Source organism: Maylandia zebra, linkage group LG16 (genome assembly GCF_041146795.1).
Source record: "Maylandia zebra isolate NMK-2024a linkage group LG16, Mzebra_GT3a, whole genome shotgun sequence".
NCBI lineage: Eukaryota > Metazoa > Chordata > Actinopteri > Cichliformes > Cichlidae > Maylandia > Maylandia zebra.
This window is the reverse complement of record NC_135182.1, coordinates 35837908-35852635: the sequence shown is the minus strand read 5'-3', so window position 1 is coordinate 35852635 and position 14728 is coordinate 35837908. Positions and strand designations below refer to the sequence as shown.

At 45.8% G+C, this 14728-nt stretch overlaps 1 protein-coding gene across 2 annotated transcripts in view; it reads right to left on the bottom strand.

The window, feature by feature from the left end:
• Positions 1-14728, bottom strand: part of lrp1bb (low density lipoprotein receptor-related protein 1Bb) — a 262406-nt gene that overhangs the window by 37201 nt on the left and 210477 nt on the right. For both annotated transcript variants that reach the window (XM_076875387.1, XM_076875388.1), the window contains 16 exons: positions 14517-14636; positions 13730-13858; positions 13270-13392; positions 11903-12043; positions 11487-11674; positions 10231-10414; positions 10067-10152; positions 7313-7435; positions 5306-5487; positions 4790-4989; positions 4396-4584; positions 4117-4265; positions 3851-3944; positions 3552-3668; positions 2996-3115; positions 2094-2213 (listed from right to left, as the gene is read on the bottom strand). In XM_076875387.1, the coding sequence (XP_076731502.1) occupies positions 2094-2213; positions 2996-3115; positions 3552-3668; positions 3851-3944; positions 4117-4265; positions 4396-4584; positions 4790-4989; positions 5306-5487; positions 7313-7435; positions 10067-10152; positions 10231-10414; positions 11487-11674; positions 11903-12043; positions 13270-13392; positions 13730-13858; positions 14517-14636 (2265 nt within the window). The remainder of the gene's footprint in view (positions 1-2093; positions 2214-2995; positions 3116-3551; positions 3669-3850; positions 3945-4116; positions 4266-4395; positions 4585-4789; positions 4990-5305; positions 5488-7312; positions 7436-10066; positions 10153-10230; positions 10415-11486; positions 11675-11902; positions 12044-13269; positions 13393-13729; positions 13859-14516; positions 14637-14728) is intronic.

The window sequence follows — 14728 nt, the reverse complement described above, 5'->3', positions numbered from 1 at the left end:
GAAACGATGGAGGGCCGAGAGTTTGAGCCTGAAATGAAAGCAGACGTCTCGCCGTTAAACCTTAATGGCCAGAGCAAAAATTACTCAAAATAGCTGCATTTATTTTTAAAAGAGGAACAGATGCGCTGACATTTCCTCCACTGATGCTTCCTCAGAATGGCTTTCCAAAGTCAAACCGAGAGCTCCTTTTTAAAAAGTCATTTCTGTGCAGACACCATCAGGGATAATGGCCAAGGTAACGCTGTTATCAGTTAGGGAAGAGATGTGTCAAAAGAGGAGGGTGGCACATTCTGCCTGGATCTCTTTCCAACACGACAGCAGGAGGAGAGAATCAGGAGGGAAAGCTGAGTGCAGCAGCAGAGGACACGAGGCAGACGTTCATTAGGAAGCGGCTCAGTCACTTACAGCATATAAAAGATGTGACACGAGGAAAAGAAGCAATATTTTTTAATATTTTCTTGTTAAGTCGGAGCTCATTACCAAGTTAACAAGCAAAACTTCCTTAAAAAGTCTCAGTAATTCAAAGTGAAATTACATTAGCTGCTGATGGAGCCCACCACGCTCCGAAGTGGTGAAAAGTGCTCAGATGCCACCGAGGAGGCTGAGAGGCTAAAGCCATCAGTGACGTATACAAAGTGGCAAAACATTAATTGGGCGTTACTTCAGGGTGCCTCAAGCTGACATGAAAAGCAGGGAAGCTGGAAATGAAACAAAGTGTAATTACAATCCGCTGCGGAGACGTTTGAGGCGTCGAAGCACGAAGGCACGACGAAGAGGAGGATAAGCAGAGCGCTGCTCACTCTCATCCAGGACGATCACCTGTGTCATCGCAGGGCGACGGCACCTGATGACGACTAACGCAGGAAATGATGCAACGCGCAACGTTTCAGAGCTGCAGCCAGAGGCAGATGGTGCAGTTTTATTTAACTTGTATATGTATGCAGCCACGAGCGAGGCATCTCTGCTGAGCTTTGTAGCAGGCTGCTGTCATTTGCACATAATTTAATAAAGGTAAACACAGACGGTTGTGCGTAACGACACCGAGGCCCTGCTACAATCACGACGCGTCCAGCTGCCTGCAGATGGCCCGATGGACGCTGCTGCAGCAGTGAATGAGAAGCTTTTCATGCATCACAAAGCAGCTGTGCAGGAATTTATAGATCATCACAGACAATTCCTCCTCTCACATATTTTTACAGTGAAATCAAAGTGAATACTGGCTGATAGGTGAACAAGTTAAATGGAGAATTTGCATTTTAGGCATTACTCCAAGTAGTGACGCACTATTGTCAGCACAAAGCCATCCTGAATGAGCACAAAACTCCAGCAGCGTAAACGCAGGTCACCGTAAATCCCCTGTAACGCTCTGCAGACAGCAGCAACGCCTGTTTCATGAGGTCACCATGAGGTCTGGAAAATATCACAGCGTTTACAGGGAACTGTTCCCAGGACGGCATTTGACAGATTGACAGTAGCTCAATTTCAAGTTTATAGGACAGCAAAGATTTTATTTTGTCGTTTTATTGACGTCTATTATTCGCTCGCGGTTTAAAGCGGAACACAACGCCGTCCTTTCAGATCTGCAAATTAAATTAGAAGCTTGATGAGAACTGATTATCATTTCCCTCAAAAGGGAGACGAGTCGTGATTGATTAAGATTCAGAGACAAAAGCGATGAGATGAATAAGAAAGATGCATTCGAGTGCAGACAAAACGCGGCTAAAAGAGCAGCTGTCAGCTTTCATCATCTGTCACGAGGAAGCAAATGTTTAATCTTCGATAATTTCAGAAGCACCGTTTCTGGTTTTTCATTTATTTCCTCTTTTCAAAGGCACGTCATGCAGATTTCACAGCGCTGCATTTACCTGCCCCGGCCCTGCCCTGGGCTTCCAGCGCGCCACTGACAACACACCCACTTTGATTTTGTAATTGTGAGCTGATATTCACGCGTAACGTCGGCACGCCGAGGTCGTGAAGCTCAGCTCTTACTAACAACGGGGACGGCGTCTTTCTCGCTCGGCCCGAGTTAAAAAACAACTAGAAGCAGCGAGTGAGAGCGAGCGAGGCCGAGTGAAAAACTGCGGTTAACTCACCGCAGTCCGCCTCGTCCGACCCATCTGCACAGTCAGGGTCCTCGTCACAAACCCACAGTTTGGAAATGCAGTGCATGGAGGCTTTGCACTGGAACTGGTCTGGGGAGCAGGTGCTTTCAGCTACGGAGGGAATGAAGTCGTGTGAAAAGGAGAAAGTAATCCAGACATCTTATGATATTATATTTGTAGAAGAAGCTGCAGAAAAGGAAAAAAAATGTAGTGCTTCAATAACATCTCCTTCACACACATTTTGAATCTAGCGAGGTAGCAGCCGCCTCTTGTTACAGAGCCTGACATTGTTTCAAACGGCATTTTAATATCAGCGGTGTCACGTTCCTCACAAAAGAGTATTCAAAACCACATCCAATCACGCTGGAAGTCTAAGGCCTGAAAGTAATTAGCTTCACTTTCATTAAGTCTCTCTTTCTCCTCCTGACTGTCTTGCATTTTTCCCCCCTCCACCCCCTCCTGCAATCACATGCAAGACAAATGTGGCAATCTGAAAGAGTTGAATAGGGTATGATATTCTGATGAGTTACATCACTGCAGAGAAAATCTCTTCTTATCCTCTGCGTGATTCAATATCTAATCTCTTTCCACAGAAACAGGTCATAACAAGGGTTGTCTGTGGAATACTTAATGAAGACTATGTAAAGTTAACGGCTTCATATATTCTGTCCAAGCACAGAAACGCACTAACTGCACTGGAAAAAGTGATTTTTTTAATCAGTTAGATTATACCTCTAAACCAGAGACGCCAAAGTCCTTAAACCGTCTTGTTTTTCAGCTTGTTTCTGCAGCGTTAGGACGCTGGTCAAGTGAGGGATGCATGTAAGCTTCCCCCAGTCTAACATCCTGATTAAGCCATTCAAGACAATGAGTCTAAACGTAATGACGCTCACGGCAGTCTGTCTCGTCCTCTCCGTCGCCGCAGTCGTCCTGGCCGTTGCAGCGCAGGTTAAGAGGGATGCACTTCTGTTTGCCCGTGCACTTGAACTGGCCCGACAGGCAGATGTACGTCTCTGAATTAGAGCAAAGAAAGAAGCAAGAAGTCAGTTTCAGACTGAGTGGCAGTAACTCAGCAGACAACAGGTCAGTTTATCAAAACAGCTTTAATTATGAAGCAAAGACTAAAAAAAGAGTGATTTTATTAATGATTACGTCTATAAAACGACACGAGCTGATGGTGACAGTTTGTCAACAATGACAAACACAAACATGCTCGATTTACAAAAGTAAGAAAAACAACTGTGAGGCTGAACGCAGCAGAGGCCTGAAAGTGCTGTTAACGAATAACGAGTGATTTATCACAACAGTTTTAGCTCATTTTCTGGTGACCGACTAAACTAATCGCCTGATTAAGTCATTATTTCAGTGCTAATAAGTAGCAGCCAAACACACAAAGGAAACAATGCTGCCAGGTAACGAGCGACACGGGAGCGCCGTTTCCATCCTCACCACAGTTGGCTTCGTCCGTGTTGTCGCCGCAGTCGTTCTCGCCGTCACAGATGAAGGGTGGAAGAGCACAAAGGCCGGTGCCGCACTGAAAACGCCCAGGCTGACATTTGAATTCAGCTGTTGAGGAAACACGGTTCAGTCTATAAACAGTAGCAGCTTAACTGTAGCAGGCTCTGTGACCCGAGTGTCCTTACGGCCAAATCAATGTTGCTATTGCTCAAAGCTCACTAAAATAATGAGGCTGGCTTCCTCTGGTTTAGTGCGGCTCTAAAGCAACCTTGAAACAGCACGGCACTCACGGCAGTCGGCGGGCTCGTCGGAGCCGTCCCCACAGTCGTCCACGGTGTCGCACTTCCACCAGAAAGGGATGCACTCGTCTGTGCCGCAGCGGAACTTTCAAAAGCAAAACACAGAGTTTAAAGTCAGCGTGAACAGTCGGCGCTTCAAAGCAGACGTTTCCTCGGCCCCGAGGTGCACGAGGGAAGCTTACGACGCTCAAGCAATTTGTCTTCAGGGGAAAATCCTGATCAGGACAGAAGGAGGAGGAGGGAAGAGTAACGCTCACCTGACTGGACGTGCAGTTGGAGAGGCAGGTTTTGTTGTCGGCCGCCAAATAAAAATTCGTGGGACAGGCACATTTGTGTTCCCCGCCGGGGGACAGGAGACACAGGTGGCTGCATCCTCCATTCGCAATCTGACACTGGTGCTTGGGAACTACAGAGAAGACAGAAGCACGTGAGCGAGTTCAAACCGGATCACACAAACCGCTTTCCTCCGAAAACCACACGGACGCCGCTCGGCACCGGAGGACAGAACGAACACGAGCGCCAGATGGACTTCATACCTTCGGGCTGGCGCAGGGAGTGGTAGACCTTGATGGATTTGATGGCTTGCCAGGAGTTGAGGAGCTCGATCCCTTGAGCGCCGGTTGTCTTGTGAGCACGTCGCAGAGATTTGGACTTCCCGTCAGTCCAGTAGACAAAGTCCTCAAACAAAGTCAGCGCCATTACTCCCTGGATGTGATCGTAGGACACTGGAACGGGACGAATAACCACAGTGGACCTCAATTACACTCTGTCCTACTCTGCATAGCAACCGCGGTGCCGCTAATCCTGTAACAGCTGCACTCATGTAACAGTGTGAATAATGATCACATACCAGTGACAACAATCTCCTCATTTAACTTTCATTGAGAAGATAAGCAGCTGTTCTTTAACCGAGCGACACCTTCGTCTCACCTTTGCGTCTCTGGGCGCCATCCATGGTGGCAAACAGGATGTGGTTGTCGTCGGCCCAGTAGAGCCTCTTGTTGGTGTAATCGATGGTGAGAGCTGTGGGGCTGTAGATCTCTGTGTCAATGATAACCGTCTGCCCTCGGCCGTCCATGCCGATGCGCCCGATGTGAGGAGGATCGCAGCAGTCTACCCAGAAGATGTACCTGGTCAGAAGGAGAGCACGGTTCAAAGAGCTGCTGTCATGAGGCAGCAGCTTCTATTGGCGTGGTAGCGTAGCGCACACGGTGATGAATGACGGCCATAAAAGGGTTTTACAAAGATTCAGATAAAGAATAATCAATAATTACATTCAACGGGAGAACAAAAAAGCGGGTGTGCAAGACACAAATGCATCTTCCAATTTCAACTTAATGTGAGATCATAAAAGAGCCTAACTGAAAACGTGAGAGCGGATCTCTGTGAAGCTGCGACGATCCTTCTAAGCAGGGACGCATTAAAGTGCAGCCACCACATGCTTACCCCATCTGGGGGTCCAGAGCGAGATCTGTCGGGTTCTTGAGGCCCGAGCTGATCAGCACCGTAGGGTAGAGCCCGTTGGCTTTGGACACTTCCATCGTTTTCTTTTCTGCGTCGCACCAGTACAGATTTTTTCCGATCCAGTCCACGGCTAAGGCACTGGGAACCGCTGTTCTGTGGACTATCTGGGAGCAGAGATTGAGAAGAATTAATTTCGGTGCATAGGTTTGTCTGGCGCATATCTTAGAAGTCATTAACATTTTCTTTCATGGATGAATGTCAAGAAATATATTGGATTTCAGCTGAACTGGCGCGCACTATTGATAGGTCGGTGCTGTCAGATTTAATAGAAATAGAAAGAAGAATTGTGCCACTAAGAAGCCATTTCCTAAATCCCTCACACGCCCTTCCACAATAGGGAGATATTTGCCCTCAGAAAGGCTTCATCCACCTCTTCTTCAGGACACATTAAACTGTTCTATTGTATTTAACAACTGTACACATCCAGAAGTAAAATTAGTGCTATTGTGGTTAGTAGGACAGATTTGTTTGAGTGTTTGACTGAGAAATGCAGCATCATTAACGGGCAGCAGAATCTGAGTTTAATGAACAAAACAGAAAGTGCATATCTGCAGCTACAGAACACTGATGGGCTTTTAAATGACCTGCACATACATCACTGTATTCATTTCAGAAGGTGATAGAATCTGCAAAATTAGGACATCCAGCAAGTATGATGGCTTTAAAACGTGCTTCCTTTATTATGGCCTTGATGAGTTCACAGCCCGGCTTTGTGTTTGTTCAGAGAACAGTGTACTCGGTGTACTCGGTGTACTCGGTGTACCTAACGGTTGCATATTTAATGGGGCTCGGGGTCCTGGTATCACCTGCTCTGCACCACATCACCTCCCATAGACTCTGTGAAACTAGTGCTTCTTAAGAAAGCCACAGTAGTTGATATAAATCTTCACGGTGTGTGAGGAAAATCATGCCTGATGTTAAACTGCGGCATATCTACAGATGTTTTATTGAGTCAGTACTGCAGTGTGTAACAGGGCGCAACACTGTTAAAAGCAGTTCAGCAGTGATGACTTGCTCTACTTATGCTATAGGAGGTGAATGCAGAGAAATGATCCTTCAACTCTATGCAAACCAACAATTAATGTCACAGCTGCACTTTTCTATTTGCCATCAAATGCATGCATGTGTAAGTGCAGCAGCGTGCAGCAGCAGCAGCGTGCAGCAGCAGCAGCTCCAAAATGCAAACATCTCTGAAAAGCAGAGAAAACCACAGAAAAAGCTTCTGCTCAACAGTCTCGCCCTCCTCGTGTGGCCAACCGTTACTATGAGGACTGGATATCAGTGACTCTTTTAATTAACCTGATGTGAGACGCTCCTGTATCTGTGTCTCAGACACTTTGTCCTCTTGCTAAGCGGTGGCAGTGGCTCAAGCTCACAGAGTGAAAGTAATTGAGCTGAATAAGCCTAATGCCCCACGCAGTTATTTTAATGAGAAGTGGCACGGGGCGCTCAGCGGGTGTTCTGCTTAAATCCCAGTGTCCATTGTGCGGACTTCAATCTCGTGGCCCGCGCGAAACCTCGGCCATGACACAAAAAACTCCATTGTATCATTACGCCCGCTGCATTCATCTAAAAGCCACTGATGATATTCCCATTATCACTAACATGCATTAATTTCTGTTAAGCAAACAGGTCATCGAGTGCTGACAGAAAAAGAAAAACGCTGCTAAGGATAAAAAATAACCAGCATCATCTTAGCAGTGATAATGAGCCACTTAAGCAACATGCAATGACTCATCTTCCAAATAGAGAAAGGTTGCTGTTGAACTGCAGCTTGATGGCTTAAATGGATCATTGAGAGAGAACTCGGCACAGCAGAAAGAGAGAAAAAGAAGTTAACAAAGGGTTGGAGCAGGTGGAGCAAATGGATGTTTGACAGGGTGCTACGAGGCGCTGCGTGGCACAGTCAGCGCCGGAGGTCCGCGGTACCTTCAGGTCGCTCCCGTTCAGGCGCATCCTGTTGATCTTTCGACCACTCGGCCTGGTTGAGTCCACCCAGTAGATAAATTCTTTCTTGTAATCAAAATCCAGATGGATGATGTTGTAGAGGCCCTGAGAATCACACAAAGACAGGAAATGAGGTTTCGTTTACCGAGAACGGCTCAGCTTGAAATGCTCGATTTCTCCAGCATCGATGTGATTTTACTGTGATATCGATTTATGTTCCCATAGGTTCCAGTACTTTCAACCACACAAAGCTTTGGATAAGTGAGTCGAGACCACGTTGCAGTCTATCAAAACAGAAGATGGAAGTGCTCTCCTCCTCTGTCACGCTCACAGGACCCCTCTGTCAGTCACACAGAGCTGCTCGCCAAACAAGTGCCCCCACCCCGCTGTCTCACACTGTGGGTGCTGAGGAAAGATGTCAGACAATCTGACAGGAGAAACGAGACATCTTCATCAGACCATCAACACCCTCACAGACAGGTGCCAAAGCGTCCTGGGGGGACCTTTCTCACTCTAAACACCAGCTATAGAGATGAAGCCTGCACGCCGCTTTATCAGCGCTTCCACCGCCGCTGCATTTTCCCTCCGTTTCCCTGCAGACGCTGCAGAATCCAGCACTCGTAATGGATTCTTCAAACATGAAATAAAACTTTAAAGATGACTCTTTCATTCTGTTCCACGATTGTTGATGAATTTGAGGGAAAACATAACTGAAAGCGAATGTACAACATGACTGTATAAAACTGCTTAAAACTCGTCTGAGCAAAATTATGTTGCATCAATTTTGCAGCAAATCGAGTATTTTCACAGAGCTCAGAGGTTTAGTGTTAACCACAGACCGTTTGTGAGCTTGAATAGTTTTATGTGTGTTGTGAGAGCAGACTTGCACATAGTTAAACGTGTATGGATTATATAATGTCCGATTCTGAATACTGTTTGGTAAATAAGGGGATTTGATATAATGGGGAAATAATCCTGCTGCTTTTCCAGCATAAACATTGTGTAGACACGGAGACATTCATGAAAACTTTTCTTATTTCAGATATATTTAGATTTTCAAAATAAAAATGAGTCTGATTGATTGAGTCTGAGATAATGCTTCTGGGGTTATTATTAGTCAGTCCAACACAAATGAACATGATGCCACAGGCGAAGCAAAACTAAACACACTGAACATGGAACGACAAGACTTTCAAAATAAAACAGGAAACATGGAGAGACGTAAACTGGGACATGCAAGCTTGACACAAGAGACAGAGAGAGGATGAGGGACACAGAGAAGAGAGACACAAGGGGAACCTACAAAGACAAGGAGACATAGGAGACAGAAACTAGACGAACACTAAACCCAGACCAGGCCCCCTGACTCTCTCTCTGCAGACGTATCTCCTCTGCCAACGACAAAAACTGGTAAATATCTAACTGTAAATATAACAATTTAGTGTTGTTTTACTTCTGCTGTTTAGATTTTAACTCAGGCTCGATGTAGCCTCTTGAATTTTTCTGACAGAGAACAGTGACTCAACCTGAATTAAGCAGGCCTGCCAATAATCCTCCGGGTTGTTCAAATATTGAATAAAGCAGAGCTCCTGTAACCACACAGTGCAAAGAGGGGCAGACCTGTGACAAAAGCCGGCATCTTTCATAGTACAAGAGAGGAACGAACACAATTGCACTATATTAATTAGATTATTCTCTATGCAACACAGTACTATAACATTTATTATACTGTACTATTAATATGATTTATTTCACTATACATGTACAATAACAGGAAATGTTTCTCTGTATTTACATTTAATTATGTTGTTTAGATGTTTTACAAATGATCAGATTTTACACAACACGGATGTAAAAAAAACAACATTTTTATAAAATCCGGGTACGTGAGGGTGTGGTGAAGTGAAATCAGGTCAGCTGCCGATAACAGGCTGTGATTAAAGCGAGCCGTGGCTAATGAGAACAGCAGTGCAATCAGCAGAATACAGCGAGTCAAGAGGTTAATAGGAGCGTGACAGCAGACCCTCGGACGGCTGTCAGGTGATTTACAGTGAATCACAGTTAAACATTTGTGATGCTCAACAGTCAGATTTAAGCTTCGCCCGAAGCAGCAGAGATGAGACCTCAGCATGACTGAAATAGTGTTTCCTCCGGTCCCCTGGGCGATTTCTCTCATCGCCAATCAGAACTACCAACTGTCCTCTGCCTTTATGGGAGGTTGGAAGGTCAAGGTGGACACCAAATACCGAGAAAATAAGTTAGAGAGGTTTGTGCATCATGTGTAAGTTTGATGCTAAAGGTCAGAGAATAAAGTTTCACCTGTGCACAAACTCAATCTGGTTCAACCAGGTGACACAAAAGTGTTCAGAATAAATCACCAAACTGTGTTAACGCACATATTAGATCATTAAACGTTACCATCTTAGTGTCATTGCAGCTGTAGAACATTACACAGCAGCAGACAGTTTCAATCTTATTATGTAAAATAATGCACGATGGGGCAACAGCGTTACAGGGTCATTAGGGTGCAACCCCTGGACAGCACAGACTGATTAAAGGCAAACAAAGCACCAAAAATTATTTCTATTGTGTTACTATGGACTTCTCTCTGTAAAGGTATCAGTCCAACAGGGTTAGCGGACATTCAAGCACAAAAAAGAACAGGATGATTATCTGTAGCCTGCCTCTAATATCTAATGATCCTCTATCCAAGAGTAACATGCACGTATCACTTACCTGTTTCAGGATGGTGTAATTTGAGCCATCCACACTCAATTTGCGGATCTCGTGGTGGTCTGCCATGATGAGAAAGGGCTCTTCAGCTAAAATGAGGAACATGCATCGTTAGAGGGCTTCTGCACGCTGAGCAAACCTGAGAAACTTAAAAAAATCTGACTTACCTGACAGAGCCTTGCACATGTTAGGATTACGCTCCAAGGCTTCGTAGCCATCCACACACAGGCATTTGTAGGAGCCGTACGTGTTTATGCAGCGCTGGCTGCAAGGAAGCGTCGTGGAGCACTCGTCAACATCCACACAAGTCCTGCCATCGTCCTTCAGATAGAAACCAGGCCAGCATTTACACTGATCACAAAAGCAGAAACAAAGAGTTTTGATCATGAGCGCAGGAAACAAAAAGCCTCAGTCGAGCTGTCGCGACGCTTCCTCTGCTGCAGTCAGACAAATTATTAACATGTTAACTTGTGTCAGAGAGACAGCTTTGTTATTAAAGCAACATCAAAGCAATTTTAGAGCAGCTGGCAGTAACAAACCATGTATCTCTGGGCCTCAGTGTAATGCAGGTCAGCAAAAAGCACCCAAACCAAGCACCAAACAGAAGTTGGCATCTAAGCCATGATTTAGACGTACTGTTCCTCAGCTTAAAAACTGCACTCCAGTGACCGAGGACCCCACAAAATAACTGAAAGTGCTTGAATCAGCTGCTCTGGAGCCGCTGCAAATCCCTTTCTTATCCAAAGTTATAACCTTGAGGGCCTTTCTGCTGATCTTCCTGTTCAGGCCACAAATGGATGAGCTAAGGGTCCGCATCGACGTGCAGCTCTGCCCCTGCTGCGATCAGGAGATGCTTCCTGTGCTTCCAGCCTCTTTGTAAACCACCATCACGAGGAAGAGCAGGAGAAGAAAATTCAGAGAGGAAGCGATAAAACCGCCGCAGAACGACAACGGGCAAAGGCACCAAAACACTCCGGGGGTGTGGCCTTGAACTTTGACCCCCGCACCATTGCCAGGTACCGCAGAACCACAGAGTGCAGTGAGGGAGCAGGTGTTGGCAAATCATTAAGCTCACCTTACAGTTTTCAAGGTTATTCAAAAAGTGAGAGGCAGCGTGTGCTGTATATACTCCCACCCATCTTTATCTGTGTAATGAAGTGCAAAGTTAGCCTTGATTTATTATCGGCCATTAATCATTCAGGTCCACCACTGCTAATATCAGCTCCATATTTCACCTGCTGCTGAATTGGAATTTATGCAAGTGCTTAAAATGTAGGTCACAGTGTTTGGCACCTTATAGCGTGACTCATGGTTCCAGATGCAGATGAAACCCTGAGACTCATTTTTAGGCTGCTTTGCATGAATTGCAAACTGATTTTGGTTTGCTGGTCTTTATCATCGGTGATGCCCACTGGACACTTACCTTATAGCCTACAGGAAGGTCCTGGCAGTCCTGCGTACACCCGCTGACTCTGCGGTTCAAACATTCGTTCACATTGCAGTTCCTCTCGTCCGATCGGTCCCCGCAGTCGTCTTTGCCATCGCAAAGGTTCCCCTGAGAAATGCAGCGTCCGTTGGAACACATGAAGAAGGAGCCATTGCACAAGCTTCCTGAAAAGAGCAAGACATGGGTGTGAAGGCAGAGCGCCCTGCAATTCCTCCGTGAAGGCGAGGAATGACTTGAACCTGGGATCCTGGGAGATTAATCCCTTTAAGTAAATCTCTCCGGGATGCAGCGCCGTTTTTGTTTGCAGCATATATACGCACCAGCTTCCTGGGTGATTGGTGCTGCTGATGGCACTGACGAGAGTCCAGCTGAGAGCCAAACAGCAGTCTTACCTGCAGCCAGACATTTAAGGTTCAGAGGCAGTTCGTCAGAGTGGTCGGGACAGTCCGCGTAGCCATCGCACTCCCACTGAGAGCTGAGAAGACAGCGCCCGTCCCCACAGCGAAATTCCTCTGACCCACAGGAACGATAGACTGAAGAAAGAGAAAGACAGCCGCTCTCTTACTGCAGGTGGCAGCGACATCGTTTCAGATTAGGGCGCATCTTTAGCTGAATCCAAATCAGTTCTGTCAAATCAAGCTGCAAAAGCGAGATTTCCACGACTATGGTTCATAATGTCATTAGCATGGTGATCTGGAGGCGTAATGGCATTCAGCTGCGTTGGCCAACATCTCTACACTAAATGCACACGTTTCATCAGCCGGTAATCATAAACCACGGCTGCCACAGAGAACCCCCCCTTCTGCGAGACAAACAGTCAAAGCTGCAGCGAAGCTAATAAACACAGAACGTCGTGCACGTGTTTGAAAGCAGCCCAACATACAAGGACAGGATGTGATTCACAGGCCGACGCTGACTTTCTGCTCGCTGCCTTTGGGCCTTTTTTAAACTTCCTGCTACTTTACATTAATAAGACGGTCACTCAGACGCCTTGCTGAAATACAGTAAGTGGTTTGGTGATGATAAACAGTGCAGTGTAGTTACAAGTATCACATCAACACAACTGCTGCATTACAAAAGAATCAATTCAGTTTTATTTACGTAGCACCAAACGACACCAAGTGTAGGTTTCCTGCGAATGGAGCCGTAGCTTAAATAGACAACAGTCCTCGATGTAGTTTCTTTAAAGTCCAAACAGGTCCACAGCAACAGAACTCCAAATTATGCAAACGTAAAGCTCAATTCAAAATGGATGAAGAGAGATTTCGAGGTCAAAAAACTACGTGGCTCCACTGTCCCCCAACTTCCTGTTTCTGCCGCACTATCAAAATAAAAGCATGCATTTCAAATTAAACTGCATGTAGGCTCCTACACCAAGAGTCGCCTCAAGTTGCTTCATCCTGAAAAGACCCTGCTGTAATCTTACAGAGTCTGAGCTGGCCCCGCCCCTTCCTGAGCCTGAGGAGTTTTTCCTTCCCACTGTCGCCAAAGTGCTGCTCATAGGGGGTCATTTGATTGTTGGGTTTTTCTCTGTATGTGTTATTGTAGGGTCGACCTTAGAATATAAAGCACCTTGAGGCGACTGTTGTTGTGATTTGATGCTGTATAAATGAAACTATTAATATTTATTCTTTTACATTATTCATATAACACATTTAATGTATAAAATACTGTTATGGAACTTGCCTGGTGCAGCTTTCAGCACGAGCACCGTGATAGTGAATATAAGAAAAATGAAAAACAAGATAAATCTACTTGCCACATTCCACCGACTCATCAGATCCGTCTCCACAGTCGTTATCGTGGTCACAGACGAATCGCTGGGGGATGCACGCTTTGTTGCGGCAGCGAAACGAGCTGTCATCGCATGTGTTGTTGGGTGCTGATGCATTAAAAGAAATTAGTTAAATTGCAAATCTGTGGATAAACACTGTAAAACCAAACATGCAGCACTCTGAGCAGATGACATCACGTCTGGGGCTAATCAAACGTCTGAATGCAGATAAAACAGGCTGAAACTGAACAATCCTAATCTATTAACCACTGCTTCACATGTTTGCTCTGAACATAAATGTTACGCAGAGATTAGCCGTGGGCGTTTGGTTGGTGGGTTCTTTAATTTGCTGTGGGACAAAATAAGTTGCAACAAAATGACAGCGTGCAAACACGCGTCGACTTGAAGCTTCGTTCTTTGAAAGAATTAGTTCTGAAGAATTTACCACAGCCAGCAGCGGAAAGTTCGTCACTCCCATCAGGACAGTCTCTCTCCCCGTCACACAGCCAGCGTTTTGGAACACAGGCATAAGACCCGGGGCAGCTGAACAGCCCCGGAGCACACGTCACCGTGCCTGAGAGCAAAACACAGACGCACTTTCAAAAGAGTGCATCCAATCAGAAGCGGACGTCTTAGGTTTAGTTTGGATGTTACCTTGGAAACGCTTTCAACTGATACTCAGTTCTGACCCCAGTAAACTCGACCCATCGCTGTGCAGAAACAACATCCTGACTGTGCTTTGGTGCATAAATGATGCACGTCAGCAATGAGACAAAGGTAAATACAGTCGTTCAATTAGCCGCGTACAGCTGAATGCAGATCTTGCTTTGGACAGTAATTGTAAGTGAGGAGCCTGTGGACCGTTTCTTCCTTGACACTCCATTACAACCAAATTATACAACCGGTGCTCACAGCAATTCCTGTCTCTTTATTGCGGTAGTATTCGTTTCATTTTATTGTAAAATTCATTACATACACATCTCATTTGCCCATTGAAATAGTTATGTCTCCGGGGCCTCAGTGATGAAAAATCTATTTGCCTCAGTGCTCGCTCGAATTATCAGAAACGCCCGCAGTCTCATTTGTTGCCTCATTAAGATTGTTTCATTCTCTACATTCATTTCCAGCTCGGCTACAGGACCACGTGAAGCCACGGCGCTGTAATGCGATCCGGCGAATGTGACCTTTTATAGCAACATCAGACTTTGCACGACAGCTGAAAGGGCACTAACCACAGATCTGCACGCTCTCATCCAGGCCGTCCTCACAGTCGTTCTCGCCGTCGCACAGCCACTGCTTGGCAATGCACTTGTTCTTGGAGCAGGCGAACTGGTTCCACAAGCAGGATGAGTCTGCAGAGGGCAGTGGACGAGGAATTTCAGTGCCATAAATCACACAAAGTGAGGAGGAAACAACAACAAATGTGCCATAGCCTACAGAGGGA